The sequence below is a fragment of the Haliotis rubra genome, unplaced genomic scaffold, assembly GCF_003918875.1.
Source record: "Haliotis rubra isolate DU_JTF1 unplaced genomic scaffold, ASM391887v1 Scf115, whole genome shotgun sequence".
Classification (NCBI taxonomy): Eukaryota; Metazoa; Mollusca; class Gastropoda; order Lepetellida; family Haliotidae; genus Haliotis; species Haliotis rubra.
Window position 1 is genome coordinate 1,190,470 of NW_025765059.1, and position 15,424 is coordinate 1,205,893.

The following is a 15,424-nucleotide window of genomic DNA, read 5'->3' on the forward strand; positions in this document are numbered from 1 at the left end:
GAGATAGTTCTAAGCGCACGCAAATTGTCCAAATATGAGAGAACAACTATTGTACCAAGAGACGATTTCCATCTCTCCTACTACACCAGCTAGCTTCTCCGTCTTGGTCTGGTGTATACATGCTTATCGCTGAGCCCAATCGCTTGTCCTTGTGTTTGATGTTGGCCCTCGTGTCACATGATCATGACTCCCCTGGGATAAGCTCCAGGTCGCATATATCAAACCTGTATACTACCACTGTGGGAAGAGTGAATCATGTCCTACAACTCTGAATTCAAAGACCTCAGGTACGAATGATATTACACAGTTCCTTTTCATTTATCATAAAATATATTCTTTCTCAAATGTATAAAGTAGGTAGATTCCTAAACAAACATGGGACGCGTGACACCTTGGTGAATACGCTTAATAGTCTTGGTATAATCACTAAATGATCGCGAATAATAAACACATACTCAAACGATAGTCGGAATCGGACAATGCTTCAACCAGATATATTTATGAATTTGTAAAGGATTAATTCATATATATTACTGTCAATATTGTTGGCGAACCACGACATTGAAAGATGTTATAAATGCCAAATTTTCTGAAACATTATTATATTTAAGACTTTTGTTTTAAATGCTGCAAAAGATTCTTTGTTTTGTTTCTGATTGCTGAAAAAGACTCATCATCAAAGTAGCAGAACTTTATGCTTTTTTCTAAAAATAATGTCTACCTTCGATATTGTTCACACATTAAAAAATGGAGTTTTTAGAAAATGCAACTTACACCGGCATTTATATATTTTTCAATTTTCTCAGGAAACGTATTTTTAAGGTAAGGCGGAATTGTACTGTTTCTATTTCTTACGGTAGGATTATTTCAATATGAGACTCTTCTCTGGTTTTATAATGCCAATATCGTTTAGACAAGCTACGCTGTACGAATCTTTGCTATCGTATACTCTAAAACTGGACTTCATGTGCCCCATATTTTGCTTTTCTCCAGATAAGGTAATGACGTGTTGATTTCATTCTACCCATCAATCAGCACGTCATCATGGGGTGCAGTCTGGGCACTGGGAGAGTAAGTGACTCAGGGGACTTGGAACCCGAATATGAACCAGTGAGTAACTAATGTTATATGTAGGTGGTTTTGTCAAACAGTTGAATACAAACACATAAGTTCTTTGAATTCCCTTGCGATTGGAACGGTGTTGTAATCATTTAATAAACTGATAAATGATGCTTTAAAATTTGAGTTAACATTTTATGTCCCCTTACAGCTGCACATTCCTTGGACAGAAGATTGGTACCCGGCTCCTTGTCCACCAACAAGCAAGAAAGCAGATATATTTCACATTGACGACTTCAAGGAAATAGATGAAAAGGCTGTCAACGTATGTTGCTATGATCGTTAACCTGTCTATTGTAGAAACCATTGAATATTTCAGCATTTATTCTATGCATCAGCGTCTCACACAACTCTTGTGATCTGTGCGTTCTGACAAGGTTTCAGTAAAGGTTTCGAAAGGTTTTATTGTTGACATGTGGCGGACAATTCCAGGTGTAATTCCCTATTTTGTCTCGTACGTGCATGTTTTTTCAGGTGAAAACCTGACTCGCTCTTGCATGTGTCTGTGACACATGCATGACATGTACAAGATACGCTCCACATGGCATTGTCACTCTTTTGTAATGATTAAGAATATATGCCTATGGTACAGTCGCACAATGGAATCTGCATTTAGCAAATATTTGATTTTTTTTTTTGAAAGTTTGGGTTTTTAGCATTTATTTCTTTATTTAATGTCAGTAGCTGAACATAGTGGTTCCAATGCTCCTCAAGTCACAAGGACAAAGTGCAAAATGTATTATTGATTCATTGACCCATCAAACAATTCCACTTCCTTTACAGAACGTACATGGTCCAAACTAACAAAAAGTCAAGTAATTCCGACTATAACTTTAATACTTCATTTCTGTCACATTCTGTATATAATACCTCATTTTATCCATGTCCAAATGTCCTAATATATTGTTTAACGTTTTATTGTCCTGGCAGTGTCCGGCCGTGCATGTCCAATCGTACGATGCTTTAATGGAATACTTAACTGAAGACTGCATCAACGACCTTCAGAAGCTCAGGTCAGTGTTCACGTGGCTGGGGTCTCAGGACGTGTACGGAGGCAACTACGGCAAAACGACCTCCAATGAGAGTCCTCGTGGGTACATGAAGCTTATGAGAGAGGGCAAAGGAAGTTATGCGGCTCTCTTCGCGTTGTTATGCAGGTACGTGACCGACCTCCATTTTTATACAAATTGTGAGACGAGGATGCTACCATTTTGGCAGAGAATGTTTATCATCTTACAAACACCTTATGTCATCAGTGATCAGTTTCACGCCCAAAGGGATCTGCTTCGGAGGATAATCGTTGACGCTATAATAAGTGTGCGCCATCATTACTCATTAATGGAGATAGGATGACGTTGCGTGCAATGACTGTGTTACTAACTTGCGTTTGTAGTGATAATATATATGTGGTTGTTGCATTGCAACAAATGTTATTATGGGTGTATCTCTGATAATGTGGTCCCGTATGATGGATAATGTTGTGACATATGGTTGAGTTGTTGGGTGTGCCGTGACTCGCTGTAGTATGCATGTTTTACATCTGTGACACGTATATTAATCTTGAAGCTATAATTTCAGGGCAGCTGGACTTCCTTGTGTGATAGTGTACGGTGTGTCGAAAGGCTTTGACTATGATGTGGGTGATCGCGACATCCACCACCTGCGGAATTGCTGGAACTGTGTGTATGTGGACGGCTCGTGGAGAATCATTCACCCATTGTGGACTTTCAAGAAGGTTCAGGGCTTCGATAAAGGCAGGTGGACCAAGGAGAAACAGTCACATGTAGACAGTGAACAGGAAAAGATGACGGAGGGTACAGAAGTCAGTGCAACGGACGACTTCTATTTCTTAGTAGAACCTGAAGTATTTATTTACATGTGCAGACCATCCGCTGACATGACTGCATGGCAACTGCTCAAAACGCCGTGGTCATGGGACGCCTTTGTCACTGCACCCTACTTCCGTCAAAGGTACTTCCTTTATGAACTTACGCTGACCAGCTTGCATCGTTGTATACTTCCAGCAAGGGAGGGAACTGTTGAAATTGTGTTTACGGCACCTGAACATTCTCCCATGAACTTTGCATGTGAACTTTTCTTTGACCAAAAAGCCTCATTTGAGAGAATACCAAAGGAAATCAAGTTAGACAGACATGTTCTTGTGATGACGAAACAGGACAAGAAGATTTTCTTCGTGAGGATTCCAGTAGCGGGGATTTATAGATTACGGATATACGGAGGCATCAACCGTCTGTTCCACATGTGTGACTTCCGCCTGGACTGTGACCGACCCCTCAAAAACTGCCGACCCCTACCGCTGTTTACTCCAATAGGGTTCGGTTTTACCCAGAAAGCTCGCGATTCAGGGTTGGATTTCCCCTCAGAGTATAGTGGTGTCGTGAGGGTCGAATCAGGAAACGGTAGGATCTTCAACTTCACCATGATCAGACAGATGGAAATTATGACGACTGTCCTTCATACTAAGTTTGCATCCGAGTTCCTCAAGGTAACATTAAAATATATTCTGTTTGTAAGTATTTATTGCTGTTGTTCCTTGTCTACTGTGTCTTTGCGATATCGTAGTATGACTAGACGTAATCAGTTTCAAACTATGTTGTATTTTAGTAACATTCAAAATATATGAGTATAGTATTGAGTGTAAATGAAGTTCTGGTTCATTCTATATTTGTTAAATACAAAGCTAAAAACCATGAAGCAAGTATTAAATTTGTGTAAAGGACAACGTTTAGGACTACTTTAAGTTTTGTTGGATTGACTAAAACTATAGGGTTGTTTTGATAAGGTTGTTTTCATCAATGAGTGTTGTGCATGTCCAGGAATATGTGACATGCAAGATGAAGGATCTCACGGTGTCTGTGTATGTATACATCCCGGAGACCCAGACAGAGGAAGAATACGTTCTCCAGATCTTTACCAGAGAAGCAGGAACTACTGCCAAGTACAGGAATGCCGTCAACTACCTGATTATCATTGACAGGAAACAGAACTCTACAAGGGTAGGTCTCCGTGACTGGGCACCTTACAAAGAAATGCCACTGCCTCAATTTAATTTTAGTGACATTTTAGAGCCGTGGTTTTAAATGGAAGGCAGTGTCAAAATGTGTATATCTATTGATTTTGGTACCTTCATACGTGAGTGAGTGAAGTTAGTTTTACGCCGCACTCAGCAATATTCCAGCTATATGGCAGCTGTCTGTAAATAATCTAGTCTGGACCAGATAATCCAGTGATCAACAGCATAAGTATCGATCCGATGCGCAATTGGGAACCGCTGACAACCAAGTCAGCGAGCCTGACCATCCGATCCCGTTAGTCGCCAACTTCATCGGTACCTTACTTGATTAAGTAGTAGCATATGTACTGACATCACACTGAAAACATTGAACCTGGCATATGTCTTCATGCTCCTATTCGATGTTGTAAATCAGAACTTACTTTTAAGACTTTATGGGTGTCACTTGGTATACATTTACTTGTTTGTTACAGGACCCAATGGAGTGGCGAAACCGTCTCAATGTCCGCGAGATCAACGGTCGGGAGCACATCGCAGATTTTGAGCACATCATTTCTACATGCGACACGCCCGAAACGGAGACGATGGAGAACGGTAGCCTCGTCTCCATTGGCGCCAGTGGCAGGAGAGAAATACTTATGCTCGAGAGAGGTATGGTTCCATAGTAACACACGTGAGTTAGTGATGGGTGAGTGAGTGAGCTTTGAACAGTATTTCAGTTATTGACCTGAGTACCAGCATAACGTGGAAGGAAAGTTCGGAGTAACACATGACTCTGATATTATCCACTCTGTGGAAACCTGCAAGAACGTCAATGGTGGAGTCAACATAGAAACATACTTGAGGCGAACACGGATTGGAACCTAAGATCGTTAGCTTCTGGAATGCCAAAAACGCAGTTCTGTACATCCGTTGTCGCTGTACGATTGACCAACAACTAACAGTATATGGTGAAGAAGTTAACATGGTTGTGTATTGTGGGATGGCCAATATCTCGTATTAACAATACATACTATGTTTTGAGCCCGCCAAGCCTTGCAAAACACATTCGTTATTCCTAACACTGGGTGTATACCAATCCTGGACACGCAAAGGGTGATAACCTTCAAAAAAGGTGGAGATATCAATGCGAACACCTGGTGTTATCAGTGATTTTCCGTGATCTGTTCACATCAATTTACTGCTATTATATCTTTTGCTCCCGAGGAATCTGTTTCGTCTGAAAACTGATACTTTTTATACACTTGGGATGACGATATGTTTTTAAATGTGGATCTAGTTCTTTCCACTATTGTTTGTTCTCCCTTTGGCACGACTCCAACAAGACATTACTTAATCAACCTTGTAAGTATACATATATAAGCAGAATATGGAATGTAGTATAAGTCGTAGCACATTTTTTATTTCCAGATCTTAAAGCTGCACTTTTCCGACGTAACATCGACGCCCTGGATCGTGCGCTTGCTGCCGCTCATCAGTCTCGACACACCACCCATCTCGACTATCTGATCAAACAAGCGGATGAGGTGCGCGAGCAACTGGGCAGACTCAGGAAGTATCTCCACCACGTGCTGGAGATCAAACAGCCAACCCTCTCGGAACTGCACAACTACAAGCGCCCAATTGACCCCATCCATGCCACAATGAGAGGGACCTACATACTTCTTGGAGAGCACGCCATTGAACTTGAGGTGAGAGTAGACGGAAACTTGACACTGATTAAGAGACGAAGGTAAATTTATCGAGCATTGTTTCCGCAGCTTCAGCCTTTGGTGAGTATTTAACAACAATGTACGTAAGAACAGAGAGTAATTATGAAATTAATTTCTCTGCGAAGATGTCAAAGAGCGCAGGGTTGCAGTATTATCGTTGCCATTACCTTGCGTGGTACGTTATGTTGCCGTGTTTGTTCAGGTAAACAATTGACAGGATAAGCTCACCTTCTCCAGGACACTTGGTTTCATCACTATTTGATGCATAAACGCATGTTAACGTACAGTAGAAAGCTTACAATGGCCTCTTCATTATGTAGAGATATGTTATGATTGTGGAAATAGGTTTAGACTCTTTATTTGTCTGATATCCAGGATATCACATTTCGTAAATTAGATATACTGATTTGACATGATCATTATAGCTTGTCATCCATCTATAGGTATTGATGTGGTTAATGTCTGTCTGCTTCAGTCGTGGGAGTTTGTTCAGAATCTGATGAGAAAGGTTGGCAAGAACAGCCTCATCTATCGACTGATGGAGTTTGACGTTATCCAAGCTTCCAAACAGCAAATAGAGGCAGTACAAGCTCTCTTGGATCAGTTCAACGAGCAGACTGTTACCCAAGCCAGTATCGTCGCTGGTCACTTCTATGTCTGGGTATGTACATTTATATTCCAACAGGAAAGGGCCAGAGATTACTTTAATAAGACATGCAACTGTATACCGGGGTTCAGTATATATTTCAAACTTAAGACGATTGCTTATCTAAAAGAACTATTGGTTCATTTACTATTGGTGAAATTTGAGAGGCGTACTATGGTATCGAAGTTACCTTTTGGTTAAAGGGTCCGGTAACTGTACCAAAGAGAATAACAGGAGTCGAAATGTGTCCACACTGTGCGAAGCGCTTGTACAATCTGTCATAAAGACTGTCAAGAGAATTTCGTATCGTGAATGGTTATGACCCATTTAATTCCACAAGATGATTTTGCATTTAGGTATTATTTTATATGCGCCAAACACAATTCACGAAAATGTTGAATACACCTTAAATGCCCCATTAAATAGTTGCTCTTTATGACGGGCACCAGGAATCCATTGCTCAAATACGCCACGAAGAGGTGGGTCTCTTACTTGTTAGGGTCACAAGCTGTCTGTTCGAACCAAAGATAAGGGATTATGGTCTCTAAGACTGACTGACTGACTGAGTTTGGTTTTACGCCGCTTTTAGCAATATTCAAGCAACATCACGGCAGGAGACACCGGAATGGGCTTCACACATTGTACCCATTTAGGGATTCGAACCCGGGTCTTCGGCGGGACGAGCCAACTCTTTAACAACTAGGCTACCCCGCCGCCTAAGAAGGTTAATCAACTGCCGCTCCTCTTCACGACCAAACGGATACTAAAGCTACCACAAAGGCTTCTCTTTTGATCCCGAATCACAATTAAAATATTCTTTTTTGTTCATTCGAAAACCCGTGGCGAACAATGTCTTGAAAATATTATTTGGTAATGTTAAAGGGCAAACGGCAAACTGATACATTTATAGTGTACATTGGCATTAACAGTTAGCAAGATCGGGTTAATGAACACACGGTGACAAACATGTTCCAGTCCCGGCTTCTAGATGGTTCCTACAGGATAACCTACTAAGACTGTTATACACTGACTGTTGTGGGATATAAACTGCTGGATACCCCACTAAGACTGTATGCACTGACACTTGTGGGATATATACTGCTGGATACCCCACTAAGACTGGATACACTGACTGTTGTGGAATATATACTGCTGGATACCCCACTAAAATGTTATGCACGGACTGTTGTGGGGTATATACCGCTGGATACTACACGAAGACTGTATACACTGAAACTTGTGGGATATATACTGCTGGACACCCACTAAGACTGTATACACTGACTGTTGTGGGATATAAACTACTGGATACCCCACTAAGACTGTATACACTACCTTTTTGTGGGATATATGCTGCTTGATACCTCACTAAGACTGTATACACTACCTTTTGTGGGATATATGCTGCTTACCCCTCCAAGACTGTATACACTACCTTTTTGTGGGATATATGCTGCTTGATACCTCCACTAAGACTGTATACACTACCTTTATATGGGATATATGCTATACCCCACCAAGACTGTATACACTGACTGTTGTGGGATATATACTGCTGGATACCACACTAAGACTGTATACACTGACTGTTGTGGGATATATACTGCTTGATACCCAACTAAGACTGTATACACTGACTGTTGTGGGATATATACTGCTGGATACCCCACTAACATTTTATACACAGACTGTTGTGGGATATATACTGCTGTATACCCCACTAAGACTGTATACACTCACTGTTGTGGGATATATACTGCTGGATACCCCACTAAGACTGAATACACTAACTGCTGTAGGATATAAACTGCTGTATACCCCACTAAGACTGTATACACTGACTGTTGTGGGATATATACTGCTGGATACCCCACTAAGACTGTATGCACTAAATGCTATAGGATATATACTGCTGGATACACCACTAAGACTGTTATACACTGATACTTGTTGGATGTATACTGCTGGATACCCTACTAAGACCGTATGCACAAACACTTGTGGGATATATACTGCTGTATACCCCTCTAAGACTATATACACTCACTGTTGTGGGATATATACTGTTGGATACCCAACTAAGACTGTATGCACTGACTCTTGTGGGATATACACTGCTGGATACCCCTATAAGACTGTATACTCTGACTGTTGTGGGATATATGATGTTGAATACCCCACTAAGACTGTATACCCTGACTGATGAGGGATATATACTGCTGGATACCCCACTAAAGACTGTATACACTAAATGCTGTAGGATATATACTGCTGGATACACCACTAAGACTGTTATACACTGACTGCTTGTTGGATATATACTGCTGGATACCCCACTAAGACTGTATACACTGACTGTTGTGGGATATATACTGCTGGATACCCCACTAAGACTGTATACACACTGACTGTTGTGGGATATATGCTGCTGGATACCCCACTAAGACTGTATACACTGACTGTTGTGGGATATATACTGCTGGATACCCCACTAAGACTGTATACACTGACTGTTGTGGGATATATACTGCTGTATACCCCACTAAGACTGTATACACTGACTGTTGTGGGATATATACTGCTGGATACCCCACTAAGACTGTATACACTACCTTTTGTGGGATATATGCTGCTGGATACCCCACTAAGACTGTATACACTACCTTTGTGGGATATATGCTGCTGGATACCCCACTAAGACTGTATACACTACCTTTTGTGGGATATATGCTGCTGGATACCCCACTAAGACTGTATACACTACCTTTTGTGGGATATATGCTGCTGGATACCCCACTAAGACTGTATACACTACCTTTTGTGGGATATATGCTGCTGGATACGCCACCAAGACTGTTTACCCTTGCTGTTGTGGGATATATACTGCTGGATACCCCAATAAGACTGTATACACTACCTTTTGTGGGATATATGCTGCTGGATACCCCACTAAGACTGTATACACTACCTTTTGTCGGATATATGCTGCTGGATACGCCACCAAGACTGTTTACCCTTGCTGTTGTGGGATATATACTGCTGGATACCCCAATAAGATTGTATGCACAGACTGTTGTTGGATATAAACTGCTTGATACCACACTAAGACTGTATACACTGACTGTTGTGGGATATATACTGCTGGATAACCAACTAAGACTGTATACACTGACTGCTGTGGGATATATACTACACTGGTTACTGCCCTGTTGTGGACTAAGACTGTATACACCCACCCCAAGACTGTATACCTTGAATCTTGTGGGATATATACTGCTGGATACCCCAATAAGATTGTATGCACAGACTGTTGTTGAATATAAACTGCTTGATACCACACTAAGACTGTATACACTGACTGTTGTGGGATATATACTGCTGGATACCCCACTAAGACTGTATACACTGACTGTTGTGGGATATATACTGCTTGATACCCCACTTACACTGTATACACACTAACTGTTGAAGGATATATGCTGCTGGATACCCCACTAAGACTGAATACACTAACTGCTGTAGGATATAAACAGCTGTATACCCCACTGAAACAGTATACACTGACTGTTGTGGGATATATACTGCTGGATACCCCACTTAGACTGTATACACTGACTGTTGTGGGATATATACTGCTGTATACCCCACTAAGACTGTATACACTGACTGTTGTGGGATATATACTGCTGGAAACCACACTAAGACTGTATACACTGACTGTTGTTGGATATAAACTGCTTGATTCCACACTAAGACTGTATACACTGACACTTGTGGGATATATACAGCTGGACACCCACTAAGACTGAATACACTACCTTTTGTGGGATATATACTGCTGGAAACCACACTAAGACTGTATACACTGACTGCTGTAGGATATATACTGCTGGATACCCCACTAAGACTGTATGCACTAAATGCTATAGGATATATACTGCTGGATACACCACTAAGACTGTTATATACTGATACTTGTTGGATATATACTGCTGGATACCCTACTAAGACCGTATACACAAACACTTTGTGGGATATATGCTGCTGTATACCCCTCTAAGACTGTATACACTCACTGCTGTGGGATATATACTGCTGGATACCCCATTAAGACTGTATACACTAACTGCTGTAGGATATAAACTGCTGGATACCCCTATAAGACTGTATACACTGACTGCTGTGGGATATATACCGCTGGATACCCCACTAAGACTGTATGCACTGACTCTTGTGGGATATACACTGCTGGATACCCCTATAAGACTGTATGCTCTGACTGTTGTGGGATATATGCTGCTGGATACCCCACTAAGACTGTATACACTAAATGCTATAGGATATATACTGCTGCATACACCACTAAGACTGTTATACACTGATACTTGTGGGATATATACCGCTGGATACTACACTAAGACTGTATACACTGACTGCTGTGAGATATATACTACTGGTTACCCCACTAAGACTGTATACACTGACTGCTGTGGGATATATACTGCTGGATACCAAACTAAGACTGTATACACTGACTGTTATGGGATATATACTACTGTATACCCCTTTAAGACTGTATACACTGACTGTTGTGGGATATATACTGGTGGTTACCCCATGAAGGCTGTATACGCTGACTAATGTGGGAATTACACATCTGATCAAGTAGATATACAAAACATGTTGACATGGATAACTACTAAAGCGAGGCAGACACTTTATCCACTGTACCACAGTGGCGGTCTGATTTCAGTGTAATATTAGTACATGGTATTTGGTTCATTTCTATTTTCAGTGCCGTGATATTGTCATAGAATCCGAGATCTCGACAACAAGAAACGCTTTCAAACGGAAGGAGGAAAACTGACGACGCCAAGCTTGAATGCAATCAAGTTCTTCTGTTGTTAACCATGAATGTGACCAAGTTCATCTGTTGTTAAACATGAATGTGACCAAGTTCTTCTGTTGTTAACCATGAATGTGACCAAGTTCTTCTGTTGTTAACCATGAATGTGACCAAGTTCTTCTGTTGTTAACCATGAATGTGACCAAGTTCTTCCTCTGCACAGGCACGTTAAATCCCAAGAGGCAGATACCTGTGTATGGTATTGTCTATCCGTCCGACATAAGACAATCAGTTTTAACCTTGTGTGATTTGGAACCATGGCGTTGTGTTATTGGTGAATGTGCTTATTGTGATGAGTGGTTTGCATCAGTACCAGTATTTGTGTTACTTGACATGTAAAATACCTTCATTATATTTGTTCGTTGTGATCAGTTCCCTTGTAGGCTTCAGTGGTATACAACTTGCAAACACGTGGCAACTGACATTTTGCACCTTTCTGTCCGATATCCGTAATCTCTACAGTTCAATCTCTTAATAGCGAAACGCTATCGCTTAATGTGTTATAACAGTTACTTTAGATGTGCGTTATGCAGAGAGCCTAAAATAACTAAATTGTCAATTGCGGTCATGACGACCTACCGTTTGTTTTCAAATTCTAAACGATAAGCACTGAGATTAAATGGATTTATTGTAGGCTTGTCCGTCAGGGAATAGTGTTTGATGTACGCTCTTAACTGCAGGTACAAGCCTCGCGGAGGGTACCTCAAACTGTATTGTTCTCGCGATAAGCCTTTATCTACAGTACACAATGCCCTGTATCTCATACCAGTACTCAAGGTTCAGTGTAGTATGGTGTATCCCGTGTTACAAACTGTTCTATGTATCCCAACAGGTCCATTTGTCATAACAGCTTAATGGTACATGTAGTTTTAGTGATCGATCTGACATTGCGTGGCCTTCACCCTGGCAATCGATAAAATCAAACTTGACATACATGTTGAACTAGCATAAACGGAAAATGTATAGATATTTGCTGTGGGTAAATTTAGCTAAAAGCTATTGTGAAAATGGAATGTCTACAGCACATGTTGAATTGCTTATAGTTCTAAATGATATTGTGTGTATAGTGGAAAAGTGGCTATGGCTTCTAGCAATATTCCAGCAATATCTTGACGGGGACAATTAGAAATGGGCTTCACACATTGTACCCATGTAGGGAATTGAACATGGGCCTGCAGTCTTGACCACTGGACTTACCCCACCGCCCTGTAATTTGTATATATGACATATATACTATTTTAACCGTGAGTCACGATATGTAATGTTAGCACAAATAGTATTACAAAAAAACAATTTAAGGTTCCACCGGGTTCCGAGGATGGATGACGACAGGCAGATCTTCGGGTCGCCTCGACACATTGACATGATATTACATAGAAGGTAGTTGAATGTATTATGCCGTGAAATATGTATTGAGTGTGGTCTAGATGTTATATGGGTGACACAGATGGTGTGTCGTATACCTGTACACCAACGTTTATAGCAGCATTGGAGAGCTTAACATGATACTTTATACCTGTTGTGCATTATGGAAAAATACTATTTCTAGCTTGTGATTTAATGTGACTTAAAACTCGGAATATGTACAATATGGTATTTTATTGGAAATTTTATATCAGTATTTAATCAGAAATTATAGTAATAGCGTTAACAGTACTGTATAATCCTAACTGCCTGAATGATGCACATACATTATGTGATTGTTCTGTAGGAGCCCTCAGGCTCAGTCAGTATATACTGTCCATAATATAACAGTCACGTTTGTGTAAATGTCTCACCTGTGAAGAATCTACTTTCACCAGGTTTTTCACTGTCTGTATTGCTCCTCACTGTATATACAGCTCAGGGCCGTATTGTTCCTCACTGTCTGTTCGACTTAGGACCGTATTGTTCCTCACTGTATGTACAGCTGAAAACCATACTGTTCAGTACAGCTCAGGGCCGTATTGTTCCTCACTGTCTGTTCAGCTTAGGACCGTATTGTTCACTACAGCTCTGGGCCGTATTGTTCCTCAAGGTATGTACAGCTCAGGGCCGTATTGTTCCTCACTGTATGTACAGCTAAAGACCGTATTGTTCAGTACAGCTCTGGACCGTATTGTTCCTCACTATATGTACAGCTCAGGGCCGTATTGTTCCTCATTGTCTCATTACAGACCGTTTGTTCAGAACCGTATTGTTCACTGTATGTCAGCTCAGTATTGTTCCTCACTGTTCCTCATTGTATGTACAGCTCAGGGCCGTATGTACAGCAGCTCAAGACCGTATTGTTCAGTACAGCTCTGGATCCGTATTGTTCCTCACTATATGTACAGCTCAGGGATCGTAGGGCCGTATTGTTCCTCATTGTCTGTTTGACTTAGGGACCGTATTGTTCCTCACTGTATGTCGGACAGTTCTCACTGTTTGTATAGATCGTATTGTTCCTCACTGTTCAGGACCGTATTGTTCAGGAGCTCGGGATCCGTATTGTTCCTCACTGTATGTACAGCTCAGGACCGTATTGTTCCGTATTGTTCCTCACTGTTCTTTATTGTTTGGATAGATCGGGCACAGTTCTCATCGTATGTAGATCTGTATTGTTCGGGTCTGTTCCTCATTGTTTGTATAGATCGATCCGTATTGTTCCTCATTGTCTGTATAAATCGGGTCATTGTTCTGTATGTACAGCTCTGGATCAGGATCGTATTGTTCTTCGTTGTACCGTATTGTTCCTCATTGTTCGTCACCGTGTTCCTCACTGTACGGGTCCGTAGTTCCCTCATTGTATGTATAGATCAGGACCGTATTGTTCGGGATCGGGTCGTATTGTTCCTCATTGTTCTGTATAGATCAGGACCGTATTGTTCCTCTCATAAATCGGGTGTTGTTCCTCACTGTATAGATCGGGTCCGTATTGTTCTCATTGTCTGTATAGATCCGTATTGTTCCTCAGTTCCTGTATAGATCGGGATCGTATTGTTCCTCACTGTATGTACAGATCAGGACCGTATTGTTCAGAGAGCTGTCTGTATAGATCGGATCCGTATTGTTCCTCATTATTGTTCAGTAGGACCGTATTGTTCATTGTATTGTTCCTCATTGTCTCGTACAGCTAGGACCGTATTGTTCCTCAGTCTGTATAGATCGGGATCGTATTGTTCTTCATTGTTTGTATAGATCGGGGACCGTATTGTTCCTCATCGTATTGTAATAGATCTGGTTCGTATTTATTGTTTGTCTAATGTATAGATCGGGTCTGTATTGTTCCTCATTGTTTGTATAGATCGGATCCGTATTGTTCCTCATTGTCTGTATAAATCGGGTCCGCATTGTTCCTCACTGTTAGTATAGATCGGGTCCGTATTGTTCCTCATTGTCTGTATAGATCAGGACCGTATTGTTCTTCATTGTACAGTTCGGATCCGTATTGTTCCTCATTGTTCGTATAGATCGGGACCGTATTGTTCCTCACTGTTTGTATAGATCGAGTCCGTATTGTTGCTCATTGTCTGTATAGATCGGGTCCGTACTGTCTTCATTGTCTTTATAGATCGGGACCGTATTGTTCCTCATTGTCTGTATAGATCGGGACCGTATTATTCCTCATTGTCTGTATAGATCAGGTCCGTATTTTTCCTCATGGTATGAATAGATCGGGTCCGTTTTGTTCCTCATTGGCTGTATAGATCGGTACCCTACTGTTCATCACTCTGTATATCGGGACCGTATTGTTCCTCATCGGCTGTATAGATCGGTACCCTACTGTTCATCCCTCTGTATATCGGGACCGTATTGTTCCTCATTGGCTGTATAGATCGGTTCCGTATTGTTTGTCAGTGTTTGTCTAATGTATAGATACAATTGTATTCTGTCGTGTTGTTGTACAATAGGCCATGTGGCCAAAGTACTGAAGGAACTCCTTGGATAATGTATAGATCGGGTCTACATTGTTCCTTATTGTTTGTATAGATCGGGTCCGTATAGTTCCTCATTGTTTGTATAGATCGGATCCGTATTGTTCCTTA

The 15,424-nt window shown here is 41.1% G+C and overlaps 1 protein-coding gene across 1 annotated transcript; it reads left to right on the forward strand.

Moving 5' to 3' along the window:
• Window positions 1-1,044: 1,044 nt before the first annotated feature.
• LOC124254727 (lim and transglutaminase domain protein ltd-1-like) lies at window positions 1,045-11,378 on the forward strand. The gene is made up of 9 exons (XM_046688574.1): window positions 1,045-1,110; window positions 1,271-1,384; window positions 2,050-2,276; window positions 2,698-3,625; window positions 3,957-4,136; window positions 4,627-4,804; window positions 5,564-5,844; window positions 6,341-6,526; window positions 11,307-11,378. The coding sequence occupies exons 1-9, from the start codon at window positions 1,045-1,047 to the stop codon at window positions 11,376-11,378; spliced, it is 2,232 nt and encodes a 743-aa protein (XP_046544530.1).
• Window positions 11,379-15,424: the final 4,046 nt, after the last annotated feature.

Bases quoted from the DNA above. Each gene is read 5' to 3' on its own strand.
- LOC124254727 (XM_046688574.1), top strand. From the start codon at position 1,045: ATGGGGTGCAGTCTGGGCACTGGGAGAGTAAGTGACTCAGGGGACTTG. The intron at 1,385-2,049 runs GTATGTTGCTAT...TTGTCCTGGCAG, and splicing joins TAGATGAAAAGGCTGTCAAC to TGTCCGGCCGTGCATGTCCA. The intron at 5,845-6,340 runs GTGAGAGTAGAC...TGTCTGCTTCAG, and splicing joins AGCACGCCATTGAACTTGAG to TCGTGGGAGTTTGTTCAGAA.